The sequence below is a fragment of the Chrysemys picta genome, chromosome 5 (assembly GCF_011386835.1).
Source record: "Chrysemys picta bellii isolate R12L10 chromosome 5, ASM1138683v2, whole genome shotgun sequence".
Lineage (NCBI taxonomy): Eukaryota > Metazoa > Chordata > Testudines > Emydidae > Chrysemys > Chrysemys picta.
The window spans coordinates 60,916,603-60,933,351 of NC_088795.1; the positions used below are offsets into that span (position 1 = coordinate 60,916,603).

Here is a 16,749-nt window from a genome sequence, read left to right on the forward strand (position 1 = left end):
CTTCTGATGGAAACCTGCCTGGCTTCCTGCTGTCTTGCCCTTGACGCCTCAGCAACCCGCCTGGCAGACTGCTGAGGAGTCCAGGCTTCTCAGGGAGTAAGCGGACAACTTCCATTTTGACAACGGACAACTTCTTCCAAAATTAGAATTTTTTTCCTGGCTTTTCCCTCCTGTGAAATATTTAGAATTTTTGTCCTCCTTATCCCATTTGGGTGAAAGTTCCCTCCCCAATTCAAAATTTTTCATGGGAGGGAAAAGACTGTTTTCTGCCCAGATACAATTTACAACATACAATTTGTCATTTAATCTGACTAAAACCAATGGTGAGACAAAAATGAAACAAACCAAAACACATTATACCATTGGACATGAACAAGATTGAAAACTCGCTAGTACAAGCTGCTGATAAACCCCAAAAACCTTAAAAATCACACATTTGTTGTTGTGCCCTCTGTTAACTTAGTTCTCTTGCATTTTCTTACTGCTCTCTTTCATAGGCCTGCCAAATGCAACCCATGTCATCTACAGACTTTTTGATCTGCTAAAGGTTCTGCAATGCACTGGGATGCAGATCTCTGAAGCATCTGTGATCTTCACTGAAGCAGGGAGTGTATCAGTAGAGATGAAGGATGCTGAGGAAAAATAGCTTACCTCATACCCATAGATATGTGCACTGCCTGCTCTAGTGCTGATAATTATAGGTGCTGCTGCCGTCATCACCAGCTCTGTGTACTCTGGGAAGCATGTCATGGGGACTGCAGTTCACATACCTCTAAAAGAGCAGTGACAGCAATTAAAATCATGCTGTTGGTGAAATGCCCTCTAACCAGAATAAGTGTATGCAGTCAGTAATGTTGGGCCATCTGGGAGAAATTACTAATGCTTCAGTTCCTAAGTGAGGCTAAAATTCTGGGGTGGTGTTGAACTCACTGTGTTAGGGTAATACCATCTCCCTGTGGGGAGTTACCCTGAAAGATCCATTGCTGAGGTGGTTGAGAGACTCAGTCATTTGCTACTAATTTGCAAGTGGGGCTGTAAAAACTGTAGGAGCTGGGCCTTCAAACACAAAGAGACTCAGGTTCTCTAAGAACTGGGCTATTTCTGTGAGTCTTAGGCCTGTTGCACTGCCCTGCCTAGTGAGCAATAATGCCCCGGGAACAGTGCATGAAACCTGCAGAGGGGGAGATTCTTCTGTAACTTGCACTGCTGTTTTCAGGGAGAACCAGCAGTTCTTTGGAGACTAGGCTGTGTAGTGGTCAGGAGCGTGTCTGTTTAGCAGCCACATCACATAAGTGATGTGGAGGGATTTGTTGCAACTATGCAGGTAATAAGGTAGAAGGATGAAACATCATGGCTGCTGGGCCAAAGGGAACTAGTGGCTCTTTGAGCTGCCTGCATTGCTGTGACTTCATGAAGGAATATCCTCTAAGAAAGCTTAGGGAACCTTTCAACATTGCAAATAAGGAAAAATAAGCAGATTTCTCTGCTAACTCTTACCTTCTGCTCTGGGAAGGTTTACCAAGCAGGCAGGTCTTGTTTGATGTACAGGTGGTGCATTGTGACAGATTTATGAAGCATGCAACACCTAACAATGGGCAACTCCTTTCTCTTAGTAAGTGCTCTCTGTATATGCTATTTTTTAGATTATCCATTGATAATATAGAAGCAGAACTTCATTCTCTATCTGCCAAGACAAGATCTCTTAAAGACCATATTCGACAGGACCCAGGACTCTTTCACCAGATGGAAGGTTTTATCCAGGTTTGTAGAATATCCTTGCTAATGTGTTACTGTCACTTCAATACAGCTGTGTTTCTCAGCCTAACATAATTTGCATGGATATGTTAACAGGCAGTAGATTCACTTTAATATGTCTTCCTCATCATAAATCATCCATTCAGAGCTGCTCACACTGCACTACTGTGTTTGTCAAATATGAGTTTATAAAGGACTACACTATTTAGAGGAAAAAATATTGGATGTTTTTTGCCTTGAGGGCTGATCAGGCAAGCATGTTTAACTATTGTGAAATGGCTGATGGAGATCAGTGGTTAGAATATCAGATTATTTGCATGGTTCTACTGCTTTGTATTTAATATGCAGAAACTAGATTCTTACCAACTTGTTATGCTGGAGCATGCCAGCTTTAGTTGAGATTATACTGAGTATTTCATTACAGCCCTGTGTACTCTGGGAAGCATCTCATGGGGACTGCAGTTCACATACCTGTAAAAGAGCAGTGACGGCAATTAAAAACCATGCTGTTGGTGTGGATTTGCTGTGGATTAACCCTTAACATATACTTTAGTATGAGCCCCATGATCGTTCTTGGGTGGTGGTTTTATTTGATTTTCCAGTCCCTTTTTTTTTTTTTTTTTTTTTTTTGGTTATGTAAATAAATGGAGTACTTAACTTTTGAAACAATCTTGACACATGTAGTGTAACACCTTTTAGCAGGTAGTGATGAGTAGAAGAATCTATACTTGGGTTTCAATGAAGTGTAAGAGTGTATCTGTGTATTTTATATATTTTTTTGTATAAATACTACAAATAAGAATACAGTATTTACCAAGAAACTTGTTAAGGCAGGTGTGACTTAAATTTATAAAAGTTGTTAATGGATTAGCTATTGCACTTTGTCAGGAGCTGTGAAGTTGATGGAGAAAAAGGGTGGGTTAAGAATGGAGTAGTTGCCATCACTCTGAATTATTAGCTTTTATCCACTGCATTAAGACTCCTTAATGTTGTGTTTTAACATGTTTTTTATTTTAATGGCTAGCTTTACGTACCATTAAAACCTTGCTTAGGACAAATTCCAAGTGGAATCTTGGAACCATTTTTCACTTTACAAATATATACTTTATATAATGCTTCCGTTTTTTAAATTATGGGCAATAACTACACTGATAAGTCATCTTACATTATGTCATCCCTGTGAATAAGCTACTAATATTATGTGGTAGAACTAATTATCCATGCATGTCAATTGTCCTGTTTATCTTCAATCCAGCTTTTGTTTGTTTTGGTGTGTGTGTGTTTGCGTGTCTGAAGACTGACAAGCAAAGATTTTATTCCTACAGTAATCCCCCCCCCCTCCCCAAAATCCCCCCACCTTCTATATAAAGCCTTAGGCTCCTGATACAGACTGCTACTTTATACAGCAATTTTGTTTACTAGGTTGTTTTTAATATCTCTGGCACTTTTTTCATCTTTTTGTTATACTTTTAAGACTGTTGTTCTTTCATTGTCTAAATTAAACTAATAAAAGAGCTGATGGCATTATTTGTGTCTATTTATGTATATACATTTAAGAGAAAAGAGGGAGGATAAGATAATCCAGTCAATATTTTTTAGAGCAATATTGCGATATCCTAAGCTTGTTCAAACACTAGTTTGTCTTTAGTGGTTGTTAGACTTAACTTTTATTTTGTCAATTCCTTGGGGAAAAAAGGCTTGGATTTAAAATGCCTAAGTCCATTCCTGTTTTTCGTTAAACGTTTGTATAAAACATTATATAGATTCTTATTTAGGTTCTTACACTGATGCCCATCACTGTAGTATCTGAGCAACTTCCTCATGGAAGACCCTCAGACCTTGTGTATATTTCAAAATGCTATACTGTTTAAATACAACCAGATCTAGTCAGAAATTTTGAGGGGGGTATTATTCCATGAAAATGGGGGGAGGAAATTTGTCTGGATCTTCCTTGGAAAATTGGAATCTGAAATATGTGGGTTAAAAATTAAGCTCTTTTAGTCTAAATATTTAGGGTTCCATTTTTGGTTTTCCATGATCCTGGATCCCCAGATGGACTTCGTCTCACATGATGAACCACCTCCACTCTCCAAGAGGGGAGACCGTCATGCATCATAGGAGATGTAGTCCAACTGGGGAGCCTGCCCTATAGAAGAGAATAGGAGCATGAGGCATTGAAACTACAACTCCCATAAAGCACCACAGCAGCATTTCATAATCAAAATATTTCAGGTTTGGGATGGAAAATTAGAAACTACCCATGGAGAGCAGACACCTTTTTTTTTAATCTATTCATTAGCTGAAAGGCCAATTTTCTATCAAATCCCTTTTTGAAGGAAATCTTTCAGCCACTCCTAAATACAGTTGTGAGCAATCAGACATGGCACATAAATGTGGGCAATGACATGGCATTGACCAAAAATTGTCCTGGTCTACACTAACTCATCACTGTCATGTTACTTAGCTCCATTGTTCACAACCATGTTCAAACACAATAAAATATTGTAATGAAGACAAGCTCCTGGAAACTCAATAATTGGGGTGCTGTGAATGAATTGTATGTGTGGGGTATACAGGAGGGCTTCTGGGATGTGTGTGGGTTTGGGATCCAGTAATATGATCAAGAATGGGATGGAACTAGTAATGGAATTAGTCATGGATCTAGTCCAGAGGGAAAGGATGGGAAATTAGTGTAGCAAGGGTAAATTCTAGGGGAGAGAAGGGACCTGCCAGCAGGAAAGTCGAAGTCATTTTGGGAAGGATCAGCAGCTGTAGACAAGAAAGCTCATCATATTCTTAGTGCAGCTTGATATGAGGCAACTCCAACCTGACTGTATTGTTCTGAGAGTTAAAGTTTGAAACATGTTGTTTTGCTTTTAATCCTTCATCTAGTGACACATCTTGCTCATTGGAATTACTGTTTTGATTTATCTTTTTTCTTTTTCTTTCTTCCTCAATTCACTGAAATGGCAACACGTCTGCTTTTACATTGTAGGATGTTACTCTCAAAGTCCTGATTTATTGGACTCTGTGATAGCTGGTAGATGGGAACATGGATTTCATCAGCACCTACTGTATCTATCAGATGTATAAATTCTTAATATGTCTGGCTTACAATGTATATGTTTTACTGCAGTTTGCTGTAAAAGAACTAAAAGAACTAGAATACTGGAAACGAGAATTACAGGAGGAAGGAAATACACTTATTGACTTTTTCTGTGAAGACAAAGAAACCATGAAACTGGATGAGTGCTTCCAGATATTCAGGGACTTCTGCATAAAGTTCAACAAAGCTGTTAAGGTAAGGAGAATGAAAACACATTTTCTTTCACTTAAGAATAAAGAGATTTATTTTATGTGATCTAAGACTGCTTCAGGGACCTAACATCCCTATATTTGACATATTTGTTTGAATTAATATAATGTGGCAAATTGCCCATTTCCAGGGCTTTTGTTGCTCTAAGCAAATTGGAAAATAGCTACCTCTCCCAGCCTTGTAGCCAATCTAATAATCAAGTCAAACGTTTTGCTGCCCCAAATATTTTTTTACTAGCCAATTAGATTATTTAGAGGACGTCAGGCCAGTCATCTAAGTGTCATTATAAGATAGCTTCCTCCCTCACCCTCCTTACAAGTCTGTAAAAATTCCCTGTCTCTGACTTGCATTCTTTCTCCCTCCAGAGGAAGGCATTAAGTGGTGTTTTGGGTCCCATGAAGACTTTGTGACCTTTTGGGGGGTGATATGGGAAAGCAGACTAACAGATTGTATCTATTTCAAGACTTGTATTATAGGTGACCTCCAGTCCTGCCAGTGTGGTCATGGCAGCTATGGTGTGAAAACAGCCTCCGTAGCCTTTGCTCTACTTTTGTCATTGGCAGCTTTGCTTTTTTCCAGGGACAGCTTTGTGTACATAAATATGTTCTTTGTCTCATTTAATCCAATGCGTCATGCCTGTTTTCCCCTACAGTGCTGTATAATGGTATAAACAGGCAACTTCCAATTAAGTAACTGTTTGATATTGGCATATTAAAAATACACTAGAAAGTACTGTTGGATGGGACATGAAGATCTGAACAATACTCCCGGCTTATAAATACACATAAATAAAACAGATATACAATACCCAGGTTCATAACAAATAATTTAAGCATCTGGAGTAGTCCCATTGCCTTCAGTGTGACTACTCACCTGTTTAAGTAGTCTGAATTGGGATTATATTGAACAAAACTAATTCAAAATGTATAATATCTCAGACCAATCCTTATTCTGTTTAGCCTGTACAGGGTATTTCAATATTAAAGGAATACCATCAACCTGGATTGCATTTCTGACAACAACAACAAAGTTCTGAATACTGTTAACTGTACACTTAAAATAATCACATTGGAATAAGCTAGATAATAATTTTTTGCTTGTTTACTTTGTGCATTCGACAGCAATTTGTAGAGTCTGACCCCCCCCCCCCCAGTCTGTTCTTCTAACTCATATATTCTGTCATTCTGTGTTGACAGCAGGGTAGATAATTTTTTTAGTAGTGTGAATATTGCTAGGCTCTGATGGATTAATAATGTAATAAAAATTATGCCTTCCAGAAATGTGAACCCACCCTTTTGGCAAAGGCAAGCTACCCTTTCCATTTGGGATAGAGCTAGAGATTTGACATCCATTGCAAATAATCCAGACTTTATTGCCAATTGTGAACCAGAGAGCTTTCAAGATTGGGAAAGTCATAGAATAAGCACAACTAGCCAGTTGTATACTAAAGAGATTTCTCTCTAGTGTTGTTTTATTTTATTTTATTTTTAATTAAAGAAATCAAACCCAACTTTAACTTGCAGTCTCCTCTGGTATCAACACCTTCAATTTAGCATTATTTTCCAACTTTCTAGAAAGCTGTTTTATATAGAAAGTTAACTTTAAAAGTGGTGACTTCTGGATGGATAGCAAATAAAAAAAGTAATTTATTACTTGCTGACAACTTCTCACAAAATATCCAAATCCTTTTGGCATTTTATCATATATAGTAGGATTGACAAATTACACCAGGGAAATACTCTTCAGTTTGGAAGAGAGGGTCAGCAGTCTCTGTGTAGCATGATAAAAGAATATTTTGTTTAAAAATACTGTTTTGTAGTACTCTACACCAGCCTGGTTAGTGTGTGCATGCGTGCCCCTATAAAACAAAACCATGAGTTTGGATAAGTGAATAAATTATAGTGAAAGAGCTGATTTTGTGCATATAGAGGACATGTGCAATTCATGTATTGGGATGCATTTCGTAACCAAACTTTACAAATTGTTTGTTTATTATCCACGGGTGATCCTCCAGGCTCTTTCTTGTGGAAAAGGTCACACTCAGATAAATGAATAATTAATTTCATATTTGCTAATAGCCACTAGACTAATGGTAGCCTCTTGCGGTGAATAAGAAACAGCCCTAAAACAGAGGAATGGTTCCAAAAAATATAAGAGGTTATAGTGTGGGGGGGGGGGGAGGGGGGGGGCGGAAATGCAGCATGTAGACACACAGCAAAATAGACCAAGGACAGAAGATATTCATTTGATACCAGGAGTGCACTGGATCCAGAAGAAGAATTGCATTTGGAAGTTTTTTGAATATTAATATGTTTGAACATGTCTGAGTATGTCATGTTTGTAAATATAGCATAAGAAAATCCCCAGAAATATATCCTGGTTGGGGTAAGAAAGTTCAATGTGTAACCTTAAGAAATAGAAAAATGTAGAGAAACATCATGCAATGATACATTACAACAAAGTGTATGGTAACAATTTATAAAGTTCCTTAAAAAGATGTGTATTTTTTTAAGGGAAATAATTAGTAGAACCATAGACGCTTGACGGATGACTCCACTATTAGGTATATTATATGCAATTTTTTTTAACCAATTCATATTTAGAAAGTGGTTATTTAAAGTTGATCGGTCTTCAATGAGACCACCTACAGACAGGATTTAGTGCATTCCATTATCATGGAATAAACCCTTTGCCCCAGAATTTTGTTCCAACATACAAGCGTTCCCTTTTTCAAGAAGAGAGTTTGATTTTGAAAAAACAGTGTTGTAGGTCTTTCCGAGGATATCTGATCTTCTTGAGTCTGATGGCAGCCTGAAAAATAGCTCAGAGAGGTAGGAACTACTCCACCCATTGAAGACTATGTCCACACTAATTTTTTTTGTTTTTTCTGAAAATTTTTCATCCCATTGCAGCTGTTACCACTGGTGCAGCTCCTCTTGTTGTAGCAACAGAAGACGTGGTAGGGTAGACAAACCTCCATATGAATATTGGTGTGTGTGGTTTGTTTTTGTCTTTAAATGTTGCTGCATAGCCCTCCTCTGATTAGGTTTTAGCAAAATAGTGGGAAATGATGGCTGTCATCAGTACCTTGTCTATACTAGCATTCGCTCCATTGTGCAGTTGCAGTGGTATTAGGAATAGGTGTACATGTTTCAAAAAACAATGTAGTGCAGATAAGGCTTTAATAATTTAAATATGAAATCTAATGGTGACAATTTGAATGCTGTCTTTAACTATGTCACTGCCAGTGATTTTAGCAGAAAAACATTCAGCCTGCTCCCAATTTTGAGTGTGGGGACAGCGTAACACTGAATTTATTATAAAAATAAAGAACACAAGTTAATTGTGCTGATTAGAGCAATCAATTATACATGCAAGTGATGAAGTCTCTGCCACAGAATTCCTGCCTGCTGCACTAGAATGCCACAGAATCTGGGCTATGCCACTGTGGAGTTCATAGGAACTTGGCTATAGAATGCCACCTGTCGAGGAACAATTGCATCTGGGGTGCTTCAGTATAAGCTCTTCGATACGTCAAGTCCAGAAGGATGGAATGGATCCAGGGGACCATATGGATTTTTGTGGCGTCAAACTAGATTGTTTTAATGGCTGAGGTTAATTGTTTGTCTAAAATGTTTCTGGTTTAAATGTTTGCATATGCAATGAAAATTGCTGACTTAAAACTTACTAAAAGTGGACTTAAAACCTAGCATATTGTAGTTCATATTCTTGGTCTCTGCGGGGGTCTGATAGTGTTTTTCAGTGCTTCCTATGCTGGCCGGTCTAATGAGCTGTATTAGTTAGGCAGGAAACTGTTCTCCATATGGTACAATAGTTGCCATGGTGATTTGAGTGGGGAACTGACCACAGTAGGAAAAAATGAAGGGATAGGTGGCCTCATCTAGCTTGTTTTGAAATAAGGGATGCTTCACTCTGAAATGTGTATTTATTCCTCACTCTCCTCCTTTTTTTGACAGGAAAATAGGGAACGAGAGAGTCAAGAAATTCACCAACTGCAGAGATTAAGGGAGCTGGAGGAAAAGCGCCGATCCTGGGCCGCTGGAGAGCTTGGGAACTTTGGGAGAAGTAGCAGTGAAAATGATGTTCAGACGTTGGCTAAAAAAGGACTGGAGGATTTTCTACCTTTCTTGCAGCAGAGACCTCAAAGTCCTTTGAATAGAAACCCCAGCACTAGGCGCTCCCGACTGTCCTTAGGGATTACTACAGATAGAGAGCTTCGGACGTTCCTGGAAATCTCCAAGGATGAGGATCCAAACAAATTCAACAGCCTTCCTCGTGCAAACACACGACAAGCAAGACCCAACATAGCCTTGACTGAATCCAAAGAGCCTAGAGATCTCACTTTAAATAACTTGAATTTACACCAAGCACCTGAAACCAAAATGGATAGCGCAGATCTGTCTCAGTTGCCTTCAGCTCAGCCCAGTCACTTACAAGACATGGAGGTGAGCTCTACCAGTACTAACCTCTATTACTCAGAAAAGGATACCGACAAAAGTCAGCACAGGTCCAGTGTGCCTGGTGTGGAAGCAACAGATATAAATGCTTTGGCCCTTGCTGTTGAGGAATGTAAAGTTGTTAAAGGCCTACATAAGTCTGATATTCAAGGAACAAAACCTATGGAAGACATGCCTTTAATAAACTTAGAGGATGTTGGTGCAGCAGACTTAGAGACTCTAGATGATTTGAGCTTGCACTCCCTCAGCACTGTGGATAATGATGATCCAATGCCCTCTTACAAAAGTTCCAGAGAGGCCGATGATTGTCAAGCCAAGGTGGCAAGCTGCAAAAATGAAGTTTCAGAGCATGCCAGTAGTGGCCCCACATCTATGGATACAAGTGTTTCTGGCAGTAAAGAACATGGGACAACATTCTACTTATCTGATACTACTGATTGTTCTCTGACTTTCGACTGTTCAGAAGGAAATGATTTAAAATTAGTTGGCAATGAAACGAAAGAGCAAGATGGCAGAGCTTACTCTTGTGCAAATGATGCTCGAGGTGGGAGTAGTACAGTCACCTCAAATCTGAATTCGTCCTCTGCAAAGGAAACTTCTCTTCATACTTCCTCAAATGACAAAGAGGACTCCAGCAGCAAGCACAACTTTCCTAAGGAAAAGCCTGTAAAATGTAGAGAATCCTTAGGACCAAAGAGAAACTCTCTAAAAGATAGATCTCTAAACTCCTCAAAATCCAGTGGCACTCGCCCTACCCAGACAGCTACTGCCAGACCAGTAAGAACTTTGAATGCATCTGAAAATGTGAGTATGAGAAAAGTGGTGCCCATTTCCAGGTCAAACAAAGCACCAAGCAGTCTGAAAAAGCCAGAAGCCAAACCAGCACTTCGAGAGGCCAGTACAGCTGAAACACAACTGTCGCGTCGCAACTCTATCCGAGGCACAACAGAAACCCTTCCAAGAACTCCTTACAGGCATAGCTTATCAGTAGAGGAGCCAAAATTGCAGCGAGGGACTGCAACTTCCAGCAGTGCCCATTTTGAGAGGGACCAAGTTCAGCGCAAGGGCTCTCTTAAAGTGCTAGGTTCTAAATCTGTCCGAAGTATTCCCAAATCAAAGCCAGATGAAAGTAAGATTTGTCGCTCCACTGTAAAACCCCAGGCCCCTCCAGATGCTAACAAAAGCACAACAGCCAGTGCTCCCAAGACACTGTCCTCTATACCAAACTTTGCAAGGAACACAGTGGCCTCTTCCTCAAGGAGTGCAAAGGTGGATCTACCTAACCCTTCGAAAACTCCAAGCATCACAAGATCAGTGTCTCAGAGGCTACCTAGAATGAGGCCTGCAGCAAACTCTGACCTCATCCCCAAGGAGAATACTGGAAACCTCCTAAAACGAGCAAGTAGTGCTAGAGTTGTCAAAAGGAACACAGACCATAGTGATATTCTCAGTGCTAAAGTGGAACCTACAGCAAAGGAACAAGGTATAATGGAAAAGTCGTCCCTTAAATTGAAAGATGCAAACCGGACCACAATAGGGAAGATATTTAAACCATTATTGAAATAAGGGTTTAGGCTTTTTGACATCTTGGAATATGAACACATGTTTAAGCACTGGATGTCTTGTGAAATATCCAAAACAGTAATATCACTATTTATCTCCTGGTATCTAATGTACAGTACACCATCAGAGGACAGCAACTACTTTTGTTCTGATCTTCGTCCTATAAGCATGAATTTGAATGTATTTAATGTTACTGTGGTGGAGTACAAATGCCACAAATCTTTTGTGCATTTGTGGTATAGTACATTGTTAAAAAACAAACTTGAAGGAATTTTAAAACTACCAATTGAAATGATTTTGTGACATTAGAAGAAAAAAAAAAAGAGGGGGTTATGGCCAGTTTTTGTATACAGGAGCCTTTTTTTTTTTTTTTTTTTTCGGCGTAAGCAGTTATACTAGTTGGTTCCTTTATTCAAAGTTAAAACAACGCCTTTGGAATAGTGCAGAAAATGAACTTAGGTGAAGACGCTTTCTGTCACTCTTAATTCCTTGGATTCAGGAGTCATCTGTGCCTGTTGCAAAGTCCATTGCTGGCAATTGGACACACTGGGAACCGCTGGCCTAAAAATGGTGAAACAGGACATTCACTGTTTGTGGCTGTCTTAACCTCATTGAAGAATTTATGGCATGTCTTATTGTGTATGTGTGTCTGTCTGTGTAGGAAGGAAGGAAAACTCTGCTGGGCAGAAAGTTTATTCTCCATGAGTGTGGCAGAATTGTCTTGCACGTACAAGTAGAATATAGTAAAAAAAATGACTGGTGCTGGATGTAGTAGCGTAGCTGGAGGTCATGCCTATTGGAAATATCACCAGTAGCTGTTAGGGATAATAATTACTCATGTTCTGACGCGTTTCAGTCAGATGCAAACTTGCCAGCTTTTGGTAATACAAAAGTGCCATATTTATAATACATATCAAAGGTGATGCAGCTCAACATTTGAAGGCTGCAACCTGGTGCCGAGCACTTTCTTACCATTCCTTATTTCCACTGGTTTATCTACTATCAAATTACTTGAATGTTGCTATGGCTCCGAAACAGCCATTTCCCTGCCGCCTCCTCCTCCTTTCTTTGTCAGCAGGAGCATTTAGCAGGAAACACACAGCTTACACATGGACAATGTTTTGTAAATTTAAGCTGCTTTGGCTGCTTCAAATGTGGTTTTTAATGTTTAAAGTGGCTAAAGGATGAATTAAAGACATGTTTTAAACTAGTGTTTCATAAGCTTTTTTAAAAAAAATACTTTTTTTTTTCTGCAGATACAAATTTTAACACCATGTCAGACTAAGATACAGAGAGTGAGGGAAAACTTGTTTTAACATGCTCTGTGCCTTTCCAAGATAAATGTATGTAGGTGTGGGGAAACTGACTGTCTCCAAACATCTTATTTAAACAGTTGCCTTTTTATTCACTTATGAATGAAACCTCATTTTCAAAAAAACAACAACATGCAACTTTCCAAATAGATTTCATTTTATCTCTGCCTTCTGATACATCACTCCCACTACCCCCTTCCATTAGGAGTGTATACTTCATTCAGAATTAGCTACCTGCCCACGCACTTCCATGGGCTAGCAACCAACCAGTCGGGTACAGCCAGCTGATTTTAATAAAGCAAGTGGCCCTTAACCAAGCAGATCCCACTGTAGACAGCATACCAAAACACTATCAGCTGTTCCATGGGACCTCTTGTGAAAGTCTGTCTCAAAGTGAGAATTTTTATACTCAATTCACAGGCAAGGACCTCAGAGTGAATATTGCTTTAAATCTTATAAGCTTTAGGATCTTCCCTCCCTTGTGGGTTAAATATGAAAGTGTGTCCCTTAGCCCTCTCTGTGTCCTTGTGTACACATTTGTGAGAGCAGGTGACTTTAAAAAAAAAAAATCTTTTATTGGTAGTAAGCTTGAAAAAAAGTAATTTAAATGTGTTTGGAAAATGTAAATAAATATCTATATAAATGTCTGTCTGTAAAAACAAACAATGTATTTAATGGACCATTTATACATTTCTGAGTAACTTGGTAGTTTAATAAAGTTCCCACTTACCGGGGTCGTGCTTTATATTTTCCCTGTTTTCTATTTTGGTTTTGGCACTATAGTTCTCAACCTGACAGTGTCCCAGAAGGAATGGCTTTAACACAGAAATTCAGGAAGTTTTAAATGTTGGATTAATTTTTTAAAAGATATTTTATATAACTTCAGTTTCATGATTAAGCATTTCTAATGCAGGGCTTCCTGCTCCAAACATGGGTTAACAGCAAATTTGTGGAGCATATTTGGGTCTAAAATGAAGGATTAATTGCTAGTATGTGCAGCATGTTCTGCACACATTTTGTGTTTTGGCCAAGATAAATATTCATGGGACTAACAAGTCTGGATCTGCTGCTATCTTCATACTTTTTGGCATGCACACTTTATTGGGAAATCCTAGCTCATAACTCCCAGGGGTTTAGAAATGAGCGTGATGACTGTTTTACTATAACACTTAAAGGAAAAAATGGGCTAACGCTTCATTTCATCTATTATTTCCTCCATTGCCTTATAAAATAGCAATTGGTATAAGCTGAAATACAGCGCCAGCCCATGTCAAGTGGACATCCGTTCTCCTAAAAGAAAACCCTTTCCACCTGTGCTGTGGAGAATGCTTTCTGTGCTGGCATTACTGCTCTTTTCAGACTTGTTCGGCTCCTGATTTTGCTTGTTTAGTCAGTGCTTTGTCCCTTATAAGTGACAAAGACCTGCAGCCTGACTGCTGATAGATGTGAGCTTTGTGGGAAGGCTCCTTTACCATTTAAACATGTCTTAAGTTTTTTAATTTTTTAAACTTCATTTTAACAGGGTTTGTAAGTACCAGTTCGTTACTTTCACTACCAGATCTGCTGTCAGAATTGAGTGACAGATATAAATGCCCTGTAGGTTTAATTTTCCGTGACATCAGCTAACCCAACCTCTTTCCCTATAAACAAGTTTGCATATGAAAGGCCTTATAGGGTATGCCAACCGTGGAGTTTCTTTGCTGCGTAGATGTACCCATAGTTAACTAGATTGCAGTCAGTTCTGAGTTGACTAAAGAATGAGACAATTCCACTTCTTCCAGCTTTGCCAAATGTCAAATACTTTTGTCTCTGGTAACAGATTAATCTGATCCCTCTCCCCAGTTATGGTGTTGCTGGGTCATGGGTGGAGGGACAAGGTGAGGGTGAATGAGGAAGCTAGGGGCACACATGGTGATCTCTAGAGCTAGATGGCAGGTAGAGCTTTTGGCACAGTAAGGAAACATGCTGGGGCATACTTACAGGTATCTAATATTTACACTTTGTGGGAATTACATACATAGCCATTCAGAATCAGGGATTCACTGCATCACTCATTACAATGGCTTATGAATTTCTCATGGAAGAAAGAAAAAGTTTTCATCATGTCTCCCATAGCACCTAAGTGCAAGACTGTGCTGTTTGAAACAATCTGTTGACATCTTTCTAATCTTGTCTGGCTAACTACTATATGTTATGATGTACCTACAGTTAAACAGACCAAACTAAACAGAGCTCCTTTCTTTCAACTCTATCCTCACCAAAATATCCAGTTTTCTAACTGCTTAACATTTGTAAACTTAACACAACACTGTTTACATCTTGGGAACACTTGCCTACATAACCACTACCCAAAACAATGGAGTTCATCTACTGCATCATTACTTAAACAGCCAGCAACTTGTTCCCTTTTTATTAACGGATAGCTAATCTAAATCTAGCTAGCTCTGGTGATCGAATGACATATTCTGGGAATCTTCTTTACTGTTAGTAATGACTTCTGGGCAAATAACCTTGTAACTGGAAAAAAAAGACATTAAAGTGCAGTACCTGTAAATAATTTTTCACTGTAAGACTGCATGTTTGTCTTCCATGAGAATGATTAAAACAGACCCACTGAGGACTGTAATCAAGAGACTAGCTTACCAGCAGTGTGTCAAGTCAGTTATTTGCATTGGAACAAGGCTATTTGCTGGCATATGGCCATCACTGGCAGTGTACCTGGAATTTGTGCTTCCTAGAGCCAATGACATATCAGAATGAATACAAACTTTCAGCTGTCAACTTACTCCTTTCTTAAAATCTGCTAACCTCCAACTGCTGCTATCCTTTCTTATTGCACTGAACCAACTTGGAGTGCAAAGGTCATCATGAGCGTACTGATTTTGTTGGAGGGGAAGGGAGTGGGAGTTTGTAGATGATGAGTCAATGCTTAGCAAGGGTGGCCTTGATAGGGAAGGATCAGAAAGTTGCATAAGTGTTTCAGGTTTTTTACCCCTCCAAAAGAGACTCCCAGTCCAAAGTAAAGAGTGTGGGAAAACTCCCTTTGAATGATGATGTATTGGAGACACAGGAGTGAATATATCTCTCTTGCTTTAGGTGTTGGCTACAAATACACAATAGCCATCTCTGTCCTATTCTATCTTTGTCTATTTAAAAAAAAATACTTTAATGCTTTTATATGGGCAAAGTGGAAGAAAAAAATATAAATTCTACCCACTTTTATCAAGGAGACTGACGATTTAAAATAGTTGGCAACTGCAAACAGACCCTCTGCTGGAAATGGGCACATATTTTCATTGGATTATTTTCATTGGATGTGGATTCAGTAGCAAAGTAGCTAAGACAAAAAAGCAGAATTTCTTCTCAGCCTCAAAATGGGGCTAAATGACAATCTTTTTATTTTGAAATATAAATCCTAGCCATTGAAGAAGGGCCATGTTCATGTGTGCATCAAAGAAAGTTGGGCACACATGTTTGTGCCATTTGTTTCTTGGTTTACTATGAGAGTTGCCTTCCTGACGGCCTTCTGTCCAAGGGTCATTAGAAACCAAAGAAAGTTGCCTTCAGTGTAGTAGAGAGCAATAAACAATAGCTAACCAATATCAAAATCCCCCAGCAAAACCAGAACGTGAGTAGTCTGTATTAGTATTGCTTTATCTAGCTCTTCATTTAAGCAGAACTGTCATGTGATGCTTAACTGTTCTGCAAGTGTAAAGGAAGCTAGTTGATTAATCATAACATATGTGCACTTCTAAGAGCTTATTCAGAGAAGTAATATTCTGTATCTTCATCTGCTATCACATGTTCTGGGGCCTGAGGCTGTTTATGTTCTTAAGATAAATATGTCTGGAAATTGCAGTAATGCATTATTAGCTTTTAATAGCTAATAAGTTGTGTATGGAAATAGATTTATCAGGTGTATTAGGCAAACGTGGAAGTGATAAATTAAGACACAATTTGAGACAAGTTTTCAAGCCCATGTGGATCCTTTCTTCTGTATCATTAACATCTTTAAATTAGTGTTGGAGGTACTACTGCTGGCAAATACTTACACAGATCAGTCACAGAGAAAGGGCTAGAGTCCTTTGTGCCTGCCTAAACTGAAGCATTGTAGCAAACAGCTGACTAGTAGTGATGCATATTGCTGCTTGAGTTTTACTCTAAAAAAAGATACAAGTCACTAACTTCAGTGTTTGTGTTTCTATTATTTTTCATGAGGCATCTGAAGGTGTTACAGATGTATTCATCATTAAAATCTATAACTACCTTTTTAGAATGAAAAGCTGTTACAAACATGCTCTTCTTTCTATCCCTCAAACAACTG

General features: G+C 38.8%; 1 protein-coding gene across 4 annotated transcripts in view; it reads left to right on the forward strand.

The window, feature by feature from the left end:
• The window catches only part of FHDC1 (FH2 domain containing 1), a 50,620-nt gene extending 37,448 nt beyond the window's left edge, over window positions 1-13,172 (forward strand). For all 4 annotated transcript variants that reach the window (XM_005307376.3, XM_042850251.2, XM_042850250.2 and 1 more), the window contains exons 10-12: window positions 1,644-1,761; window positions 4,892-5,056; window positions 9,049-13,172. In XM_005307376.3, the coding sequence (XP_005307433.2) occupies window positions 1,644-1,761; window positions 4,892-5,056; window positions 9,049-11,115 (2,350 nt within the window). In that variant the 3' untranslated portion in view covers window positions 11,116-13,172. The remainder of the gene's footprint in view (window positions 1-1,643; window positions 1,762-4,891; window positions 5,057-9,048) is intronic.
• Window positions 13,173-16,749: the final 3,577 nt, after the last annotated feature.